We start from the raw sequence: 22,803 nt of genomic DNA on the forward strand, positions 1-22,803 counted from the left end.
TGGGGGGAGAGGGTGCTGGCTGGGGAGGGACAGCGTTGTCACTTCAGAAGGCCGGGTACGTCGAACAGATGGAGCTTTCATATTCCTATTGAAGAGTTTTAAGCCCAGCTGAGCAGCTCCGTTCAGGAGGGAGGTCCCACTGCCAGCTTTCCAGGAGCTGCAAGCTCTCATTCGATTAATTATTAACAGCATTATTTGGGGCGGGGAGGGGGAAGAAAGGAGGGCTGACATGCATGCACAGTCCTTTTCATTTTTAACCACTGTGCTGCAAACTTGACTGGAGAGACTCCAGTCTGCCCAGTAGTCCCAAACAGGGAAGGCAGCATGGCTCACTGGGGTGGGAGGTGAGGATGCTGCACACTGGAGCCTGTTCACACTTGTGCTGCAGTCCCTAAAATGGAGCCAAACCTTCACAGCAGAAGGCCAGTGGAGCATTGGGAACATGCTTCTCAGGAGCAATGCCCTGGCACTGCCCAGCCACATGCTGGGAGGAGACAGGGAAGGCAGCCAAATGCTCAGCCCCTACCAGAAAATATTTTCCCTCCAGCATGAAGACCTGTGTATTATCCCAGGCAGGGCCAGGGCAAAGGCAGAACATCCCAGGCATGGCCCACAATGTCTGAGAGTGGATTTAGTGCATATTCTCCCCTCTTCAGTTTATCAATAAAACATTTTATTGCTTTTAGCCCAGGAAATGACCTTGGATTAGTGGATGCTGTCTGTTCTGGCTGACCTTGGGGAGTTCACAAAGGCTCTTTAACAACGTCCTCTGCCCTGGAAGCATGGATCCTGCCTGTGCCTGTCTGCAAGGAGCTGGGGAAAGCCCTCGGTGTGAGAGTCAGACGTGACAGGCTCCAGCTCAGCACTGGGCAGGCAGGAGAAGGAGAATCAAAGACGTGGGAGGAGAAACGAAGTGAGCAGCCAGGGTGTCCTTACCCAGGAGCTGCCAGCTTCACTCCCTGCTTTCCCACAGCCATGAGGGCTCTCCCCACACACCCCATCTATAAACCGGGGAGGAAAGGCTGGGGACTCTGCTCTGCTCCCCACAGCCAGTGCCTGCCAGAGCACATCTGCCTGCAGTCCTCACTGCTTGACTTTCTCCTGCCCACCACACTGGCATTTATAGGCCCACAAGGGTCTACTTTTCTCCCTCTTTGCAGCTCCCGGAGGGCTGAACCCTGGCTCAGCCCCGGCCCAAAGGGGCAGAGAGCAGTGCCAGTTCCCTTCAGCAAGCCCATTTGCTTCCCTTTGCCCAAACTCAGGTGCGGAGTTCAGCTGTGACTTCCTGGTGACAGTGCAGGGCAGGCACTGGGCAGTGAGTGACAGGATGCCCAGAGAGCAGGGGAAGCCATGGGCCCCAGAGATCCTGGTGCCCTGCACTGGGGCTGCCAGCCCGTTGGGCTGCTCCTGTTTCTCACCTGGCCATTTGGCTGCTCCTGTGCTGCTGATGGGGCTTCTCTGGGAGAAACTGGGAGCCCCTCAGTTACCCAGACAGAAAGCAGCCACAGCATTTCTGAGCAGTGTGTGTTTTCTGTGCAGGAGTGTAGTTCTGAAAGGAGGGAATGGGACAGGAGAAACCAGGAGGAATATTCCTCCTCAGGGGAGCAGACACGACAAGTGAAGAGTGGTGAGCGCTGAGCTCTAAGTCGGGGCCGGGTCCCTGCATGCCACAGGGCACAAACAGCCCACCCCCTTAGGCCACCCCCTCACTGCCCTCTCCCATCAACACAAAAGCCTCCCCTTTTTAGCCATGTCCTCTCCCAGTGTCCCCTGGTAGTGGACGCAGAAGATCCACATCCTCTCCTGCAAACCTCTCAGTGCTGCCCACAGAAAGAACCCCTCCTGGCATCGCAGACAGGCGGGCAGGACCCCCTCCCCAGCGCCTGCTCCCAGCCCCCAGGTGCCCATCTCCTCCAGTCGCATCCTCCTGAAGAGCAAGCCCTAAAGTGTTAACGGCGATTGGTGAAATGGCACAGCAGATTGCTACAATAAATAATTTACTGATATTTATAAATATTCAAATCAGCAAGCTTCAGAAATTGAAAGGGGGGGACTCAGTTGACGGGGAGGAGGGATGTTTAGGGAGGGGAGGGGGGTCTGACATTAATTCCCAGGCTCTCCAAATTCACTCGAGAACTGTTTCTCATTTCAAACAAATATTAAATCTTTTGGTGTCAAGCCTCCAAAAATAAAATATCAAAGAGAAAGTCTCCACCCCCTTGGTGGCCGATGCCTTGTCTGCCATGACTCTGGGTGCCCTGGGTGGCCCAGTCCTCTCAAACAGCCACTTACTGGGGGAATGGTGGCAGCCTGCACTGGCCAGGGGCAGGCTCTGGCAGGAGCTCGCACACCCCCACCTGTAATGCAGCCCACCACAGCACCAACCACCACCCAAGACAGGAATTCCCATTATTATTGTTGTCTACAAGCCCTTGCCTTCATCTTCCAGGAGGTTTTCTAAATCCCACTGGGAAGAAAGGGCTTCATGTTGGTGCAGTGGAGATGGAATCGGGACTCTTGGCTCCACTTAGGAACACGGCTTTGTGACAGAAACAGAACAGGAGGTGAAGCTTTCACTCCTTGCCTCTGGAAAAGAATTTGGTTTTGGTGATTCAAGCTGGGGATTAAGAGCCAGAAGTGCTGGCTTCCAGCCTGGTTTCCAACCACAGTGTAGCCGTCAGTCTCCCCAGCTTTCAGTGCCTTAAGTTTCCCCACGCAGGGGAGGGGAACGAGGACAATTACCCACCAGTGAGCCTTACCCCGTGCTTTGGGGTCTCTATCAGCACTCTGTGTCACTGCGCTGGATTGTTACAGAGTCTTTTCCACCTCTGAGCATCCTCTGACCCCTCAGATGGCCAAGGAAGATGATCCCATGTTTTCCCCTGGACCACCCCATTGGTAACACAAGGCTCCAGCATGGGGTGAACTTCCCCCAGATGAGTAATGGCTTTTCTAATGCACGGGCAGGCTGTCAGCTTCCCTACTCCCAGTGTTTTATGGGTTTAACTGAACGGCTCTGAACTCCCTAGTAAGAAATAAAGTTATCCCTCAGCGTCCCTTCTAAACATTTCACTCAGTGCAAACGGTGTTTAAGAAAAATGAGGACATATTTCTTCTTAAGGATGCAGTATCCCCCTTCAGAGGCCTAATTTATGCCATATATCACTGGCCAGGGAGAGAACGGCAGTGCAGACCTCACACTAGGAGTGAGCTGGCCCCAGCACAGCCGCTCCTGCTGCAATGGTGCAATGGGCTGCAACTCAAAAAGTCCTCCAGAGTCTGCAGAATCCCTGCTGAAGAGCCGAGCTGGCTGGCAGGCAGCAGAGCAGGATGGACACCTTCAAACGCTCAGCGCTGTGCTGCCTCCTCGGCTGCCGCATCCTGCCGCAAGCACCTCCTCACCTGCCCCGCCGCAGCCCAGGGCAGCGCCCTTGTCCCCTCGGTGGCTGAACGGGGACAACCTCCCCGGCCCCTCTGCCTCACCCCCCAGGCTCCTCTGACCCTCCTTCCTCACCCACCGCTGGCCTGCTCCACCAGCTCTTCACAGGCGTTTGGCACAGCTGGTGGGGGAAGCGGTTCAACTTCGAGCAAGGACAGGACTAATCCTTCCTCACAGCTCTTAAGTAACGCACGCCTGAACCTTTTCCTAGGCAGATCTCAAAAATTACTCTAAATGTGCTTTGATCTTGTCTACCCCCAGCTTCCTCACAGAGAGAGCCACTCAGGGTCTGCTTCTCACCCAAATGCCAAGGCAAAGCTCCTCATCTCTGCCCTTGCCTTTGCCTTGCTCTGCACTCATGTGCCCTGGAACCTCCAAAGGACAAAAAAAGAATGCCTTTCTGCATACAAGTAACACAGGAAGCTTCTACAATTAACAAAAGGAGATGAATGTAAAGAAGAGGGGAAAAAAGTGGGGAACAAAGTCAGGAATTCTGATTTTGCTCCCTGCTCTGCTACTGTTCCTTCTCTTTGGGCAAAGGACATCATGCAGGGTCCCCTTCTGCCCTGGCTCCCCTTCATGAATCACCCACTGGGAAAGGATTTCTTGCCCAGCTTAGTGGGCCCAGTGCCTTTGCAATTTTAGGTACTACTGCAAATCAAGTAACAGCAGAGGAAAAGCACTGATAGAAGACAGATTGAAGATCAAAAGTCCCTTGTGTCCTGCAGCAAACTTCCTAGTCCATTTGTCAATGCAGGATCTTTGATAAGACATTTCAGCAGTTTCCTTCCTATGAAAACCTTCTCTCAGTGCTCCAACCCAATGCAGTGAGCAGGGTCTTGGGCTCCCCAGGCTGAGCAGCGGCTCCCTGGGAGCCTTCTGTCCTCACCATCTTTCTTTCAGATAACATAAAGCCAAGAGGATCAGCTTTTCTGATCTAGTTTCTCTTCCTTGTCTTATTTATTTGTTATTAATTTTTTAGTCCGGTTAAAAGGTTTACTATCCAGAGGAGCATAAGTAGCCTCACTCAGCCTAAGTAACTCTATAAATCAAGCAGAACTGCTAACATCTACATCACAATCCTGCCATCAATCTCCCCACAGGTTCTGAAGAAAACCAAGGGGAAAAAGACATGAAAGGGAGAGTGAAGAGTAATAGCTCATCACCCTCCGGTCCCTGCAGGCTCCCTGTGGCCCTTAGAAAACTCCCTGTGAAGCCAGACGTGTTGTCAGGGCAACTAAATGCAAACACAGTGCCTAACTTCACCTCTCCATAGCCCAGAAGCACGGAGTGCTCTGGAGTGCTCGCCAGGACACAGTGGATGCAGAGAGGGAGGGAAGGGGTGGTGGAAGCAGAGGGCTGGGAAAGCCTCTGGAGCAAAGCCTGCTACCTCATGTGGGAGCCAGCTCCCAAGGAATGAAGATGAGGCCAAGACACGAGCCTCTTGGAAACACTGCATAGACCCCTCTCTGAAGACTGAGGGGGTCAAGGCAAGGGGTGCAGGGAAACACGGAGGTGTGATCAAGAGGACACCAGACTTGGCAGCAAATACCTGACACTGGGGAAACAAAAAGGACCAGGGAGAGACAACGGATCTCTTAAACAACAGATTCAGAAGGGAATTGCTCGAAGTTTCATCAGTTCCTCTTGGTGACTGTCTTTAATGAGAGGTTTTACAGAGAACCCGAAACCACCATGACCCAAGTCAGCGGACAGGAGCTCCCTGGTGTCAGGCTGGGCTCATCCCTAACCGAGGGCAGGGGTTAAGTGAGCCAGCTCCTAAAATAGGGTCCCTCTGACCCTTTGGTAGTTGGTCGGCAGTTTAAGAGCAATTTGCAATCCCTTTCAGCACTATTAAGCTCAGACCCAACAAAGAATGCAGACTGCTAATTAACTGCAGTGGGAAGTCGGGAGCTAAATAGGAGTTGGGAGAGTGAATGCTTGTTGCACCACTAAGAAATGCAGGGCCGGAGAAAGTTCATTACCGTGGTCTTTCAAGGTCCTGCAAAGTAAATCAGTGTGTCAGCCTGCAGGAGGTGAGTGAAACCTCAGCAAAGGCTGCATACAAAGAGCAAACGAGAGAGCATCCCAGCCTTCCAGCTCATGTCACGTCCTCCCCACAGCCCCTGGCTGCTACCTGAGCCGTATGTGAGCGGGTAACTGCTCTGGGCTGGGTGTACAAAGGGGGCACTCAGTGCCCTGCAAGGTTTCTGTGATCCCCGAGTGGGGCCGAACTCTTTTGTGAATCCCGAGCAGGTACCCATTACACACCATACTGGGAGCTCAAGGGCTCTTTGAATCCCTGAAGATGTCTGCGACCTGGAAATACTGTGCAGTGCAGTTAGGAGAAATGCTTCCATCCTGCTGGAAGGAATGATCAGGCCAGAGCAGAACGAGCTCTGGTGCGAAAGCAGTGGGTCATGCCTGAGTTGTTAACTCAGCAGTCCTGTCAGAGCAGCACGGGAGAGCAACCCCATGGCTGGGCCATGTGGGCACTCACCCCGTGCTTCCCAGTGCTCACACCACTCTAATTCCATGTCTTGCTTTTTGTTGCTCTTCCTTCTGGTCATTAGGGCTCATCTTCTTATCTCCTATGTCCTTGTGAGCCCATCCATGTGCCAGTGCTATCACTGACTGCAAACACCCCTGCACAGGAACACACACGTGTATAGAAACGTGGCTGTGCAGGTACACTATCACATGCAAAGGCACACATGACCCTGCACACGAACACACACAACTGTATGCACATGCTAATGCACACCAGCCTGTGTAGCTGTGACTGCACAGGTGTCACATCTGCACATACATACATGTACATACAGGCACGGCACCTGCACCCTGCACGCACTTGGCTGTGCTCAGCCCCGCACAGGCAGCCAGCACCCCACAGAGCCCACAGCACCCGGGCAGAGCCCACGAGCAGCCACACGTGAGGCCACCACAGGCACCGCTGGTGTGAGCAGAGCACCCGCGTGCACTCACACCGCGCACACGCTCCGCACGAGCCCGCGCGCCAGAAGCAGCTTGTTCTGCAGCTTGCAGTGAGAAGACAGTGGACTCCCAGCTTGACCCTGCAGCCAGACTTGCAGCAGGGACAGACACACTCCCCATCCCACCAAAGAGCCCCTCTGTACCCCCAGCCCATCTGCACCTCACACCTTAAGGCAAACAGAGCACCGGGGAATGTCTCACTGGAGCTGACGTCCCAGCAGAGTGTGTGTGCCGGGCAGGGGATCTCTCCCTCTCCCTCTCTCTCTTCCACTTGCATCTTTTCATGAACTCTATTTCTCTTTCCTTTCTGAAAACAACTGAGCTGTAAATACTGTTTAACCTTCTTCCCCCCTTCCCCCTCCTCTCCGCACTATAAAAACACAAATATGCCATAACTCAGCTGGCTCAGCCGCCGCGCCTCCAACATGCCCTGCTCCAGGCCTCTCAGGAAGGTCATAACAAACGACTTTCCGATTCAGTGCTCCTGAAATAATTTTGTGTATTAAAACCTGAATCTGCACTTTCTGGACCGAAAGCCTCTCTTAATTATGGCAAGCGTCCTTGGGATGGACAGTGATCCTTCACTACAGCACTGCTAACCAACCGGAGAGGCAGTGGCTCTGGCTCCCCACCGCCACCTCCTCCCGCTGCCCCCTCCCACCACCACCCAACCCACAGCCCCCCTTGCTCCCTCGCCCCCCCGCCTTCCCTTTGCCCAATCTGTTTTCAAAGTGTGTCTGTCCTTTATTAAATTGTTTTCTTTTCCACATTATCAGTTGCCATGGAGACCTCATCTCTCGGATTATTTGAATTTCATTATATCTATTGATTTGGGAGCATTTCATCTTTTTTATTGTTTTTCTGTCAATTTTCAAAACGAATAACCATCTAATTTGCGTCAGTGCTGATTATGTTTGTCCCTCAATAGAGGTCGGCAGCTGCGTCGGGGAAACAAATCAATGGGAAACCATCATAAACCTCCCCAGTACAATCTCCAGGATATGTGGGTGACATTCCACGCCTGCGAGAAACACTCATCATATCCAAACTTCTTTCTTTCTTTTCTTTTTTCTTCTCCCCTTCTTCTTTTTTTTTTTTTTTCTTTTCCCCCTCACAGATAGCTCTGCTGGTCAGTGGCAGGTACCATTTAAAATCATATTTATTTTACCCACAGACATGTACAATTTTGGGCACATCACATTTTCAGACAGGGAGGGGACAAGGGTAAGAGAAGTGTGAAGGAATATTTTCTTTTTGTAGGAAAGAATGGAAGAAAAGAATGATGAGGGAAAGAAAAAGAGGAAAAGTAGATGGGGATTGCAAATTGCTTACTATGTTTTTTTTTTAAATAATTTATGCAATTTTAAGCATTTATGTATAAATTTTTTAATAAGCCACCCTGGAGCAAAATAGCCATTAACATCCCAACGTCCTTCTGTCCAATGGGCTCCTGTGCAGGATCAATTTCCGAGAGTACTTTCCTTTTTTTTTATGACATGATAAAATGCTTTTAAAGCAACTTACACAAATATGGAAATTTTTTCCCCTCCTCTTTTTTCTGCCTCTCTGTCTCTTTTTTTTTATTTATTTTTTTTTTATTTTTATAACAGCCTCTACTTATTCACCAGGGAGAGCAAGTGAGTGAGAGTGTGTGTGTGTGTGTGTGTGTGCTGGGGAGGGCAGTTGGCAGAAGGATAGACCCAGCCCTAACTGGAATGGACCTGCCTGTCCTTCTAACAAGGGCATAAACTTTCATTAGCGATGCACACAGTCAAAGGCAATTTAGGGAAACGCGCTGTACAGAAAAGGAAAACCTCAGCGTTTTTACTCGGTGGCTCCTTGGCTCCGTCCAGGGGGCTCTATCCTTGAGCTCTGCTTGCGCTCTGCAACCAAAGTGACCCCACTGGCCACGGGGGAGGCAGGAGGGAGCCAGGAAGGGGCTGGGGCTGCTCTGGGGATGCGTGCACCCGGCCACGCCAGCAGCCTGTGCGCCCTGAGCTGGGCCAGGGAAGCCAGTCAATATTAATGTCTTGCTGGAACACACTGGCCCTGCAAGAGGCTCAGAGGTATCTGTTGCTCTGCCCACTGCAGAGCTTTACCCTCCAAGGGGCTAGTCCTCCCCAGAGGTCTCTATTTTGGGCTTCTGCACACTGACAAGGAGCTTGCAGCCGCTTGATGCCCCTTTGGGGCATTAGTTACAAGCCAGCTCTGCTCAGACCAGACAGATATGTCGCTGCTGCTCCCGTTTCCACAGGATATACAGACTAGTTATTTTTGCAGCTGGGACATGTTTGGCCTCACACAGGAACCTGGAAAATACCATTCCTAAAGGGACGGCTCCTGCCACTGGCCCCATGAGCAGGCACAGCTCTGCAGAGGACGGACAACGAGCGCACGGCTGGAGGGAGAACAGCCCCACATGAGGGCCTTGGTGGGGTCTGAAAGTCATGACCAGGTGTTGGAAATGAAACAAAACTATCTCTGCAGCTAGTATTCTCTTAGCCCTTTGGCTCTGAGGTTGAAGTTTATGCCCCCTAAGCCACTATAAGTTATACAAGCCCAAGTGTGGGAATCCCTGTGCATGTCCCTATTATTTGCTCCAACACGAAGCCCTGACAGTAGTTTCCATACAAGAGCAGATTTCTTTACCTTTTTGTATGACATACATCCAGAGATAATACAGACCTATGAACTGAATCCAACTAACAGCAGGTCTGCACATTACTCGTACCTTTCACACATCCCTGCACTCTCCCAGCCCTGTGCAGCCCCAGTGCAGGCTCAGCCCCTGCAGTGCTGGCTGGCACAGAGCTGGGCATACGCTTGCCACATCTGCCACGTTTGTGCGTATTTGAACTAAGGCAGAGAGTAAAAAAAAAAATAAAATTCCAGGGGCAGCCAATGCTCAGCTGGAAAAACACAAAGTGCCGAGAACAGCAAACCCAATCAATAACAATCACAACCCCAGCAGTGGGTGAGGAAAGCATGAACGGTTTTGGCCTGCTCCCTGCATGCTAACCCACTTGGGAAAACACACACTCCCCAGAGGCCCATGATTTCATCCCCTCCCACTCCACCCTACACTCATCCTCACCAAAAAGCTTTAAGGAGTCCCCCAGGTTCCTGTTCTAGCCAGAAACTCAGCAAAGAGGAGAGAGGGGCCCTGCACAGAGAAACTGGATCCCCGGGAATGAGGTGGCACCTGAGGAAGGTTCTTTCTCCCAGCAAAGTGCTCCTTACACCCCACACCCTCCTAACCTCTCCTCCCCTCCAAAGTTTTGCCCTTTGTGCCCCCATTCCCATCCCAGTTGCTGGCCTTGCCCTTAGGGCACTCTTCTTCTCCCGTCTTCTTTCCTCAAGTTCCCAGCACCATTCCACCCTTCTCCTTCCCAGCATATCCTGCCAAAGCTCTTGTGCCCCAGTCTGCACCCCCGTACCCTCTTTACACCTCTCTGCCCTCATTCCCTGTGGGCCCAACAGCCAGGTCTGGCAGAAAAAGCTGAGCTTCCCGGAAGACCAGCCCTGCCGGGGACTGGTGACCAGCCTGCGGAGGGGAACACGGAATTCCGTCAAGGAAAACATGGGAGTCCTCTCTCTCCTGGTCTCACGTCACTTCTCACTCAGACTGTACAGATTTGGGGGATTTCACTGTAGCAGCAGAGGTCAGCAGGAGTTGAAGGTTTTCAGATCATATATATCACTCTATATGGTCTTGTCTATAGTGAGTGCTAAATATAGCCAGGCCAAACCTGGAGGTGACTTCAGTGCTGTGGTGCGGGGCAGCAGCCACTGCACAGTCACTCTCCACCTCAAAGCAATGCAGATGTCAGAAATCACAGTCCAAAATCGAGGATGCCTGTGAATCCTCTCTTCTCCCACTGCCAAGAATGTGAGCCAGGCTCTCTCCCTCTCTCAGGTCTGCATGATTCCTCATTTTGAGGAGTCAAAACGAAACGTCTTCTTGCTTCAAGGTCCATTTTTTCCATGAGATGTTGGACTCTCCTATGTATGACATGCCAGCATCTGTGTCAGCACAGCTACTTAAAAACTTAACCAGTGGAAGAAGCTCTGAATAGAAGGGGAAAGTCTCTTGTGTGGGTCAGAATAATTAGACTGAGATCAAATTGGCTTTAGGCATCTGCTGCTGTGTCTGAGCAAAATCAAGCCATGGTGCTTCCATCAGCATCTCTCTGCTGTTGGCCTCACCCTGCAGAACTGAAGGGATTGCATACTGCCTTGTATAGGGCATCTCTGGGAACAAGACTTGCCTCAACTGAAGCCATAAAGCCTCCTTATCCAGATACCATTAAAGCCAAGAGAAAAGAGGCCAGACAGAGAGATTGAGATGAGCCATTTCCCCAACAAACTTGCTTCCCTTTTCCATTCGCTCTTTTCTTTTTTTTTCCTCTTTAACTGTCATTAAAATAACAAGTTTCTGTTACAGTCTAAACATTCCCACATTGTATAAAGGGTTATGTTACACTAGAGTCACTGCCGGGCCCAGTGTTTGCACAGAAACCTCACTGCAGGTCCCCCCTCCTGACGAAGTGACTTATTAAAGTTTAAACAGTAATTAACAGAACAATAAAAATAAAGGGATGTTTGGGGAGTCGTAGTGCACACAGGGTTTTTGGCAGTGCCAGCACTTTTCAGTGCCCTGTGCTGGCAGAAAAAGCGGCTGCAAAACCAGTGGGAGAGATGGAGTGCTGGAAGGCAGAAAGCGGCAGCAGCAAGGCCAAGGTAGATCCCAGCCCCAGCACGAGGAGTAGAGAGCAGCAGGATGCAAGGAAAGGCTTTGGGGCACTGGGGAAAGGATGCTGAAGGGTGACCTGGCAGGAAGCTGATCACATTAAGCATTCACCACCAGCCCTGCCCTCCCTGTGCACATCAGAAAGCATCAAGAACCTCCGCTGCCTGTCCTCCCAATCTGCTGAGATGGCCTGCACAAGCCCCCAGAAATCTGCCTTTGGGGAATCATGTCGCAGAAGCCAGAGCTAGCTGGGTTTTGGGGAAGTGGCTCCTTTATTTTAAAAGAGTAGTAGAGAGGAAAGAGCAACCACAGAGCAAACCCCTGAGAAAAAGCTTATAAGAGTGAGACCCTCTATGGGAGATTCCAAGAGCAGGCCCCTTGCCTGGGAACTTTAAAAACAGAGAGATGATGTCTTGTAGGGACTGATCCTGCCCTGGCCCTGCAGATCCAACAGCATGGTGTAAGTTCTGAGGTCATTCCCTCCTTTGAAATGTAGCCAGCCAGAGCCAGGATCACAGAGGCAATCCCTAGAGCCTTGCCAGAGCCAGAACTTTCCCAACCCATGTGAAGTTGGCTAATCAGAGCTCCCTTTTCAGGAAAAAAACTGCTTTTTCTCTGTTTTGTTCCCATTTCCAGTAGCTTGGCTTGCCCAGGATGAGCTCTAGAGCATGTGGGTAGAGTTTAAGCTTAGGTTGTCAGCCCTCCCTGTTACCCAATGTGCACCAACTCAGAAAGATCTCATCTAAAGATATTTTTGGTGCCTATTGTAGCTATTCTCAAATGTTTGCCTCAGTAGCTCACAGTGCTAGCTGGCTCCAGCCCTGATGTGTGACTCAGTACACACAGCATTGTGCAGTCCCATGTTTGCTAAATCTCTTCCAGTACAACTGCTCAGTTTGCAAATAAAAAGACAGCTCTGTGAGGGTGTATCTTCTGTGCAGAGGGAACTTAGGGAGTGCTGCCTTGACCCTCTCCCAAATCTGGGACTTGGCTCCTGGTCTGTCTGGGAAGCAGCACGGATCTGACCTGACCCGGGGACTGCCCTACTGCCATGAGGACACACATGGAGACATCCATAACCAGCTGTTCCGTCAGCCCAGAGCCTCCCTTCCCTCTGCTGGGGTGCAGGAGGAGGAAACCTCAGGAGATGTCCCCAGAAGTCCCAGTATGGCACCAATACAGGTCACCCAAGTGAGGACACTGGGACCCAGTGTGCCTGCTCACGCTTCTTGGAGGGTAACTCCCATTTTGAGATGGGCTTGGCAGTGCCAGGTTAATGGTTGGATCTGATGACCTTAAAGGTCTTTTCCAACCTAAACAATTCTATGATGTTGTGAATTCAGCCCAGGCTTCCAAGGTGCTGGTTTATTAAGCCATGAGGAAGCCTGCATCAGCCACGACAGCCCTGCAAATGTGTGCCAGGGTGGAGGGCTGGCATGTTAAGGTCCAGATTTAATGAAACCAAAACCCTGTCAACCTTGGTGATTCTACTGCATTTGGGTGCAAAATGGTAAACTTGCCTGGAGCTCCAGGGAGAACATGAGTTGGAAGCAAGGAGGAAAGGAGAGGTTGAGTTGAAAACACTGTGTTTTAACTGGGCCCCAGTAGCTGAGCTGCGTGACACACAGCTCTCCATGTCTCCCTTGCTGCCTTGTCCCATTCAGCACCCCCTTCCCTGCTCAGGATGTCTTCACAGAAGCCTTCCTGAATCCTTCTGAGGTCCTTGGGTCCCACTGCCAGGGAGGTAAATGGGATGGGGCAGATAAGTCTTCATTCACAGCCTTGTTTGGGCAGCAACATTATGTCCTCTTATCCTCAAACTTCTATTGCAACTTTTTTTTTGTCTCGGTGGCTTTTCTATCTCCCTGGGAAATTAGGTGCCACTGGCTTGTTCAGACTTGCCCTAGAGACAGTTTCCAAAGTAAGCCCCTGAATCCACTGCAAGTCAGGCAGGGCAACTTCTGACTGAAACCCCTGGTCAGCTGAGCTGCTGGCTCTGTTTTTTATTTCTTTTTGCTGCCCCAAGCCAGCTGGATGCACAGAACAGCAGCCAGGATCCAGCACTGGAGCAGGACGTTGTGCGAGGGTCAGCAGTTCACAGGAAAGGCAGGTATAGGTGTCTGTCTTCCTGACTCACTCCTGAGGCCTCTCTGCACATTCCCACTCTCTGCACTGGTGTTAGCAGGGCTGCCAGTCCCTTTCTGGGGGATTCTTCTCCCCACCCATTGAGCATGGGCAGCTCATCTCCAGACACTCAGCCCAGTGCCTGTGCTCTTCCCAACTTGCTGGGCTTGACCCTTCTCTGACTGATCTTATGCTCATGTTACTCTGCTTGGCTCAGGAGAATCATTTCCCAGATGACACCACATCAGTGACAGAAGGGAAATTATGCCTTTCCACTGCCACTCACACTAAACTGAGAGAAAAAGAAACACCACCCAAATCAGAACTTCTCACCCCATTCACCCAAGTATGGGATGTTTCTCAGCTCCTGGCTGTGCTGGAATCAGGGTCTCCAGACTCATTTGCAGTGAGAGTGGCAGAGCTTGAGAGGGGAGAGGTGTTGAACAAGTACAAGCAGGTGCAAATAGAACAACAGAAGGTGCCCCCAGGTCAGCACTCACGTGCATTTTCCTCGGCCATGTCTGAGGAGACTTGGAGTCAGAACAGAGCACAGCTTTGCATGGGGGTCTCAAACATGTTCACAATGCAGAAAGATTGTCCTGTGCACTTCCTTTTCCAACACGTCGTTCAGGATGTCTCTACAGCAATGCCAGTAACTGCCTGTAGGGAATGTTATGTTAGAAGATTATCTAATGCACTCTTAATCATCTGGTCTTGCAATCTACAGTGGGAAATCAGAGCGGCCAGCATGGTATGACCCTTCCTCCAGACACCACTGAATTCAGATACCATTATCAGTGGTAGCCTGGTCCATGTCCCAGAAGTTAAGCTCTCTTTTGGTTAACAGGCCATGAAATTATTTAGACTATTCTTCATGTTACATTCTGTTATATTTGTAATTAACACAGAAGATCAGCAGTGCCACATTCTGTATTTTGCTGAATACAGGGGAGACAGTACTTGGAAGCACTTAGTCTTAACCTAACTCTGTCCTGTTAGGTTTAGGGGAAGCCAACTCTTCAGAGGAGACCTGTCCCACAAGGAAAGGGTTGGGTATTGTCAGAGACCTTAACCCACGTATATCTGCAATATGATATGGGAACCAGCACCCTAAAATATGGTCTTACCTCCTTTTTTTGGAAGGGACTTTTAAACAAAAGCAAACAGTCTGCCAGCACTCTCAGTGTTCAGCGCCATCGTCAATCAGGGAAGCCTAATTATACCCATTATACTGATGAGGAAGCACTGGCACAAAGCTATGCATTCACATGGCTACAGACACAAAGCAAATCAGTGGCAAAGCTGGAATTAAACCCAAGAATCCTGGTGATGAGCTCATCACCCACCTCAGCACAGCCCCATGCAGCTGGTCATCACCAGTCCTACCCATGTCCTGCAGGTTACAGAGCTGGTGTGGAGCCTTCCACACACCTGCTTAACAAATAGAAGTTTAAATCCCCATGCTGATGTGGTTTGGAGTGCTCTGGGACACTCAGGGACTGGTCACATCAGCTGGCCCACAAAGACCAGTCAACTCAGCTCTCTGTATGAGAGACACACTGGTGGGCTGCAGACACTCAACAGCCAGAACATCAGGTCTGAGCTACTAAGAGCCCCTGTGACCACAGACACCAGGCAGGGATGAATCATCTGTTCCTTCTGAAGGAAGCTTAATCAACTCCCCTGCATGTGGATCCTCACAGCAGGTCCAGCCTGAGCCCTCTACATATAAATGATTCCCTGGGACACAAAGCCCAGAGATTTTCCTTGGCACCAGGGTCCAGTACTTGCCCTGCACTCTCCCTGCCAGGTGCTGGGTGCTCTGGTCTAAGAAAGGCTGCAGAATCCCTCGGGACTGAGAGTCATTACATAAACAATACAGTAGGATCATGGGCTGTAATTGTAAAAGTGCCAGAGGTCTTGGCACCAGAGTCTGCCTCAGCTAAGGCCTCCATATGGAGACCCAAACAAAACAAACAAAAGCCCAAACTCTCTTGGTGCTTAATGAATAATAAAAAATAGTAAATAATAACCCTAAGAGCCAACCTAGCAAGACAGATGTGAGGCACCAGGGCAGCTCTGAGGAAACACCAGTCCTGTAGCAGTCGCCCTCCTTCCCCAGTTCAGTATGCTGAGCTCAGGTCACCAGGTTGTTGCAGGGTTAGGTCCAGGGGGAAGCCTGAGATTTCTGTCAGGAATGTGCACACCCCCACCCACACAGTCGGATGGGTAGGAATTGCAGTCTTTGTACGTCCCTGGACTGGGATGTTCACCTGCCAAGTGAGCACACACCAACTCATGCCCAGCTCCTTCTTGCTGCTGATCTCTCTTTAAGAGCTAAAGGCAAAAAAGAAGCAGATGGAGCTGAGCAAGGGAATCCAGGTAGGTGTGAGTCCGGAGAAACCTCTCCCCAGCATCATCATTACAGTCTGGACTCAGAGTCCCCCACCTGTTCTGTGCAAGCTGAGCTCCCGGCAGGACACCAGGATAGCTGCTTGGCAGGGACAGGGGCTGAAACAAAGGGCCTAATTTAAGTATTTTTATAACTCAGTGCTTGTGACAGTGGGTTTAGCAGTTGCCAGCCATCTGGAATAAAGAATTACAGCCACCTCCCCTAATCCTATATTGCCTAAACCCTAAAGCTGGTTATGGTGCAAGGATGAGGCAGCAGGTTGGGAGGAGACAGTGATGGGAAGGTGGGGGTGGAGAAGGGACCGCAGGAAAATTGTCCAACTTATTTCTTTTTCCTGCAAGGTGCTGGGTGGCCCCAGATATGTCAGAAGTATTTTTGCTAAGAATCAAGAGAAGACAGAATGAACAAAAACAGGGGAGAGGGGAGACAAGGAGTCCTCCGTGACCACACAGTCGCATGCACCACACACACACACACACGCACACAGAGGCTTACTGGTCTGCGCAGGGCTGTCAGGTAAATTAGATCTGAAAGCTGACAATTTCTGACCATATTTCCTTGATTATTTCAAACAAATGCACACCAGCCGCTGTAAGGAGATTAAAGTGACATAAACGTCCCGAGTGGGAGGAGGGAGGGCAGAGAATTCAGGTCACCCCCATCCGTCCCCCATTTGACAGCCGCTATATCGCTATCCAATCCAATAAAAAAATCCCCCCCTTTTGCTTTAATTAATTTTACAGCTAGCTTGCTTAATTACTTTCAATCAAAATCCTCCTGCCATCGCAAAATTAGAGATGGTTGAGCTCCATTAGCCTAAATTCTTCATTTCCATATAGAAAGAGGCTCCCTGGGCAAAGCCAACAGGGCTCCCTCCTATTCTAGCTGCCATTGGGCAGATGCCTGTCCCTCTGTCTGTCTTCAGCTCCTTGGGAGAAGGAAGGTGGGAAGGATAGAGTCTCGTTCCCACCTTCCCCTTACACAGAGCATCTCCTCGAGAGCCCTGGACACAGGAGGCCTCTCTGCTCACAGCAAAGAGCACAAGAGGTGAGGACAGCCTTCCCTCCTGGCCCTTCTATGGCTGCGCTGGAACGAGCTTTTCCATGGCTGCACAAGGGGCTGGATGGCCCAGCGCTTCTGCTGTGCTCCCAGCACTGGGGACAGGATCTGGAAGGGACACTGCTCCCACTACAGTTGGTTTGAGCACTGCCACTGTCACCCCGCACACGTGTGCAGGCATCAGTGACTCTGTGGACACCTGGAAAGCACTTTGAGGAGACACAGGGGCAGATCATCTTACATTTACCTGCTGTGGGTTCAGTACCTCCCTTCGGAGTATCTGGCACTGCGGGCCACAGACCTGCGACATTCCTGCAGCTGCCACAGGCATCAGTAGCACCTCTCTCCTGAGAACAAATCCTGAGCTGTCCCATTCTGGGGACAATGGAACCTCCTCTGAAGCGCAGGGAGTGGCAGCAATAAGCCACATGGAACTGCAGAGGAGACAAGAGGAGACTGTGTGGAGAGGATGGATGCAGGAGGAAACCCTGGAGGGAGCTGGACACTCTGGGAGCAGAGGAGAACCAGCTTCCTCTCAAAAGGAACTGGAATTATCCAGAGCATTCCATGCTTTCCTCCCACTTTCTCCCATCTCCTATGGTCCTCTCCTTTTCCACATATCCAAACTAATTGCAGAGCAGTAGTTCTACTGGAATTTTTACCTACACTCAGTACTCTGTGCAGGCACTGAGCCCTGGGGACCAGCCAGTGGAGCCCGGCCCCTGCCCAGGCCACATGTACATCTGCCCTGGAGCTGCAGGAAGGTCACAGCAGCACCCCAGTCTCTGCACTTTCCCACCCTTCAGAAAGCTCACGGGGATTCATAGGCACCAGAAGCTCAACTCCCCCCCAGCTCCAGGGAGGACAGGTCAAACCCTTCTTCTTTAAAACAAAATGAAGAAGAGACAAACACAGACCTATTTTGTTTATAAGCTTAAAACTGAATCCAATGGCACATCTACCTGGGGATTTTAGATTAAATGGTTTAAGAAACTCAAATAGGCTTTTTAATCCGGCCAAGTAAAAAGAGCCCCAAAGAAGCAAAGAATTCACCCTGCTGAGCCTCACACCTATGCAGACAGCCAGGCTTGAATGGCTTTCTTGCTCTCTGCCACTCCTCCCCATCCTGGCATGGGACAGAATGCATTTGCCAAAATCTGGAAGCTTAGGGTACACCCTGTTCAGCACTTGTAAAGACATCACTTTCCCATGGACGATCCACTTCTATCACACTGTGTAACACCTTTCTACAGCCTTTCTGTGTCCTTCTATGCTTATGCTGTTCAGCTGGGGCCTTCCCCTAACACCTGGCAATGCGATTGCAGTGCCAGCCCTGGTTACATCACCAGTGCCAGCAATAAGCAATCCAAGAGATGACACTAAAACCCCTAATCCCCACTGAACACACCTATATAGGCACTGTTTTTCATATGAACTACATTCCTGAATGCTTCACAAGAGAAGACAAAGAGCCATGTGCCCTTGAGATGCAGTGGGGACCAGCAGGGTCTGCCAAGGGACACAGCAGCTGGACAGTCAGCCCAGGTCTGATGGATGGAGACCAATCCTACACAGACTTGGGGAGTGTTTTGAACATCTGGAGCTGAATCCTGACAGAAACCAGGATGCAAAGGGGCTCTATTCTCTGCTGGATAACCACCTCTCCAGGACTTCCAGCCTCCAGTATCACATCTCACCAACTTTCCAACAGAAAAAACAGTGCCCTCTCACCCGCTGCTGCCGTTTCACTCCGGAAACGCTCAGAACCAGCCTTCCCCTGAACATGCTCTGCAATAAAATTCCCGACTTGTGTCTCGCCTGCTCCAATGCTCAGAGCAGCCAGGACAATAGAACAGAGAGGCCCTAAATCCACCAGACTCACCCTAAATAGCAATGGCCCATAATTTTGCCTGACATTCAGGAGCTTGTTATTCTTTCCCCTCGTCGCCTGGCTGGAGCTGTTCAGACCCATCAGTGTTATTCTATGCATTAAATGGGAAAAAAACCAACTCAACAACAACCCGGAGAGTTTCCAAGCCTGCCCAATGAGGGCTGAAGGGCCAGTGTCCATAGCTGAGCCGGCAGTGGGAGAACAGGAGCAGTCAATGCCTCAAACCCAGACCCATCCTCTCTGCAGGGGAACAGCATGAGTGGGTCCTGCAGAGACCCCCCAGCAGAAACAAACACCTTTTCCTCTGCTTCCATCCCTACCAAGGAAACTGTAAGCTCTCCCAACCCATCTCATCTCCCACCTGGTGCCTGGGAAGGCTGCTGCCCTTCCCTCCCCGTCACCTGGCAGCGGGGAGCTTTAACCACAACAGTTTGGGGTTTGGGGTTTGGGCTTTTTTTTTTTTTTTTTCCAGGCTGGCTCCAGCTGATTAAGGACCTGCAACAGGATGTAGGGATTACAGCGAAACCTGGCTGCAGATCAGCTGGGGCACAGAGCCAAAGGAGCGAGCGAGGATTGCCCCCGGCCTGGCTGCCAAGCCGGCACTCGGCCTGCTGGGAGGCCGCGAGGGCTCAGCTCTGCTGGAACAAGGCCCCTGCCCTCGCCGGCCCTGCTGACAAACATGCCCACGTGAAGGGCAGGGCTGCGAGGACGTGGGATCTGAGGCTTGCGGGGCTCTCTGGAGAGAGGAAAATCCCTACAGCCTTGCTCTCTGTGCCCGCACCTCAGGCCACACAGAAGCGCCGGGGGGCAGGTGCACCCCCATCTCCTGACTGAGCAGCGGGAGCAGCCTGAGCCGGAGGTGCCTCACGATTCCCTGGTATCTCTGCCAGAGTCTACACCACGTTCAGCTTCTAGTGGGTATCCTGGAATAACACACTGCAAAATACTCTGTGCTGAGGTTTTAATCCAGGAAGAAGTGATCAGGGAAAGCAATAATCTCAGCTGGCACACGGAGCACAGCAGGATCTTGCTTCTGGGGAAGCATCAAGAGCAGAATTAGCTTCAAGGAAACTCTGGGGCTTTTTTTTTTCTTCTGCTAACACTGATCCCTGCCTGGACCAGCAGCAGCAGCAGCAGCTCCCAGCATCTTTCTAAAGTGCCTGTCAATGCAATATACAACTGCTGATATCCCCTAAGGGACATCCCCCCAGGCTTGGGTTTTCCACATCTCTCTTAGATTGGAGCAAGAGGGACAGCAGCAGTGGGAGCAGCCCTCCTGCTCTGACCTGAAGCTGTTAGCTTTGAGTCCTGTTTTAATCAGGTCTGGCAGAGCTGCTGCCTCGCTTCCCAGCCTGCCACCTCAGAGGGATAATTTGCCAGTGCCTTCTCGGAGAGCTCTGTGGAAATGCTTTGCAGAGCCCGAGTATGCCTCTTCTTCATGACCAAACCCTCTTAGCTTCATGCTGGCACATCTCCTTCTCCTAGTGACCCCCAGGCTCTGTCTGTATTAAGGAAATCATGAAGATGCCAGGACTTGGTCCTCTTTTCCAAGCGCTGCCTGGCAAGACCTGGCAGTAAGAGGGGGAAGCTGTGTGAAGCAGCAGGAGGAGGTGGAAATCTGTCTGGCAGCAGCAGCACAGAGACTTCTTAGTGCTGCCCACCAGACTCATTGTAGCAGAGAAACTCTGGAGTCAGCTCCTGCTGAGCTGGGGCTGCGGGGGAAAGCAGGAGTTGATATTGCAGGCAGAGACCACTGGGATACCACTGAAAGCTGCTAAATATGACCAGGTTAGCACTTTAGTCTTTAATGGCAGGTCACCATTAATAAACCCAGGGCCCCAGGGTGCAGTACAGAGCCTCCCTCCCCCCTCCCCAAAATACTCATTTCATTAACTTCTCTGTGCGCGGCGCTCAGCACCTGCCAGAGGTTGGGCAGCCAGGAGGGCTAGCAAGGGTTAAGGACATCTTATGGCAGAGCTAACTGCTCTTCAGAGAGGATGGAGAAAGACAAGTCTGCACAGCATCCCTCTCCTCCCCGGTGCTCCCCTCTGCGTCTCATTCCCCCAGTTCACGCTGGAGACCAGCCCACAGCGTTTGGTCCCACACAAACAGGGCGGGCTGGGAAGGCTCTGGGTGGGGAAGCACTGTCCCAAGCCCATGGCCATGGGGCTGAGTGCTGCTAAAGGACAGCCAGAAACACGGCCCCAAACCCCAAATCCAGCACCAAGTCCCTCTGGCCTTCAGGAAGTCACTTCCCATCACCGTGCCTTGCCCTCCCCATCTCTGCAAAGATGACAACAGCACTGATGCCACAGCAGGGAAGGGCAGAAGGGAGTTACTTTGGATCCAGGCAGGGAAGAAACACTAGTTGAATAAAGAGACTGGGCAAGCAATAAAGACCAAATACTGCTTTTGGGGAGCCTGGAATGACCCACGGGGTTGCCCCAGTATACAAAAGGGTGAACTTGGCCATTGTAAAAGGTAAGCAGCAGAGGGGGGGCCAGGGGAGCCAGCACAGGGTGGGACTACTCTGTCTCCACACGTGCCCCACATTCTCTGCAGCCCCACAGATGCTCCCAACAGAGGCCTCTGCTCCCAGGGCTGCAGCACAGAGGACAGATGACAAGGTGAGCGGCAGGCGGGAGGACGGAGCTTTGCCCCACCTGCTTCCACTGTGACACCGACCATTTCCCAGAGGGACAGTGGGACGGAAGGAGGAACAAATATATGTTCCAGCTGCCAAAAATCCCATCCTATCGAGTCTCTATTGATCTGCCCTACTTGGCAACTGAAGCTGCAGCCACCGTCTGTGGTAGTTGATCAATAAGACCTGGGCAGAAAGGGAGGGAGAGGCCCTTTTATGGGAAGGTGGTTCTTTACGGGGAAGTAGTTTGATTTTTAGAATTAGTGCAGAGTCAAGGAAAAGGAAATACTGGGACTGAAGATGCAGTTTAGTTTGAACTCATTTCAAATACCTGCTAAGCCCCTTACACTGGGGACCTCCTGCCCATAGGAGCTGCCCCAGCCTCTGTCCTTTCTGTCTACCCAGGAGAGCCTCTCGCCCACCCTCGGTGCTCTCAGTGCAGAGGAGTCAGCTGTAGCGATGGGCCAGTACATTCCTGATGCACAGCACAGACCCTATGCCTGGTAATTCTCCAGGAGCTCCCTACAGATCTTCCCCAGGGACCTGGGGAGGCAGAGATTCTGCAGCCGTGTGAGAAGGAATCGCTGTGCTGCTCAAAGAGCATCTGGGGGTGCCTCGAGTCCCCAGGAGGCACTTTGTGGTGCCTTCTGCAGTGCGGATCTCACTGGGGCCAGCCAGGTAGGAAGGTCTTGGCCTTGGCGGCAATAGCATGGCTGATTCAGCAGAGAGGACGGGCTCCCACGGACCTGCCCACACCATTTCCATCCTGCGTGCTGGGAAGTATCATGCCCTGCCTCAGCCTCTGCATGAAAGGGATCACAGCCTGGTACGACACAGCGAGTCAGGCAGGCCAAGGAGAGGGGAGCTGATGACCGCCGTTGAACCCTTTTATCCTTCTGTTCCTGGAGACCCCTTTCTTATGTCCAGGTCATGTAGCTGGGCCATAGCTACTGAGCTCCAGAGACCAGGTGACCTGCTGGAGGAGAGCCCTGTGTTTGACTGCTCTGGTCACTCGGGCGTTTTCCTAATTTTGTGCCCATAACACCACCAGGAGAAGGCAGAAGAGGAGGAAATGTTTTTTGTAATAGAGAGGGCTGGGTAGGGCCACCTCCAGTGGCAGAAGTGCCCCACTTCCAAAGCCAAGAACGAGTGGCAGCTCGTCAGCTCCAATTAGAGCTGGCTGCAAGGGGGGCTGTGCATTGGGTGTCACCTCCAAATGCCCTTTGGATAGATGGGGGGGGTAGAGAATCTGCAGTTGTTCCAACGTTTCTTGCTCAGCAGAACAACTGTTGCAGTCCTTTTAGTACAAACCCAGCAACTGTTCCCAAAAGCTCAGCCTCCTCAGCTCCTGTCCTTAAAAAAAACCCCACCAACCGATCTCCAAAATGACGGCTTCTGAGTCAGGGCAAAAATGTTATTAACAAAAACATCACTCAGGGGTGGGACACCTGCTCCCTGACAAGCAACTGGCCTGGCTGCCCATGGTTAG

The 22,803-nt window shown here is 51.6% G+C and overlaps 1 protein-coding gene across 33 annotated transcripts in view; it reads right to left on the reverse strand.

Moving 5' to 3' along the window:
* Positions 1-22,803, reverse strand: part of CASZ1 (castor zinc finger 1) — a 273,107-nt gene that overhangs the window by 47,799 nt on the left and 202,505 nt on the right. For 24 of the 33 annotated variants that reach the window (XM_068171689.1, XM_068171690.1, XM_068171678.1 and 21 more), the window contains one exon: positions 13,808-13,967. The exons of the other annotated variants lie outside the window; for them this stretch is intronic. In XM_068171689.1, coding sequence (XP_068027790.1) covers positions 13,808-13,826 — 19 coding nt within the window. In that variant the 5' untranslated portion in view covers positions 13,827-13,967. The remainder of the gene's footprint in view (positions 1-13,807; positions 13,968-22,803) is intronic. 33 annotated transcript variants of the gene reach the window in all.

Source organism: Anomalospiza imberbis, chromosome 23 (genome assembly GCF_031753505.1).
Source record: "Anomalospiza imberbis isolate Cuckoo-Finch-1a 21T00152 chromosome 23, ASM3175350v1, whole genome shotgun sequence".
Lineage (NCBI taxonomy): Eukaryota > Metazoa > Chordata > Aves > Passeriformes > Viduidae > Anomalospiza > Anomalospiza imberbis.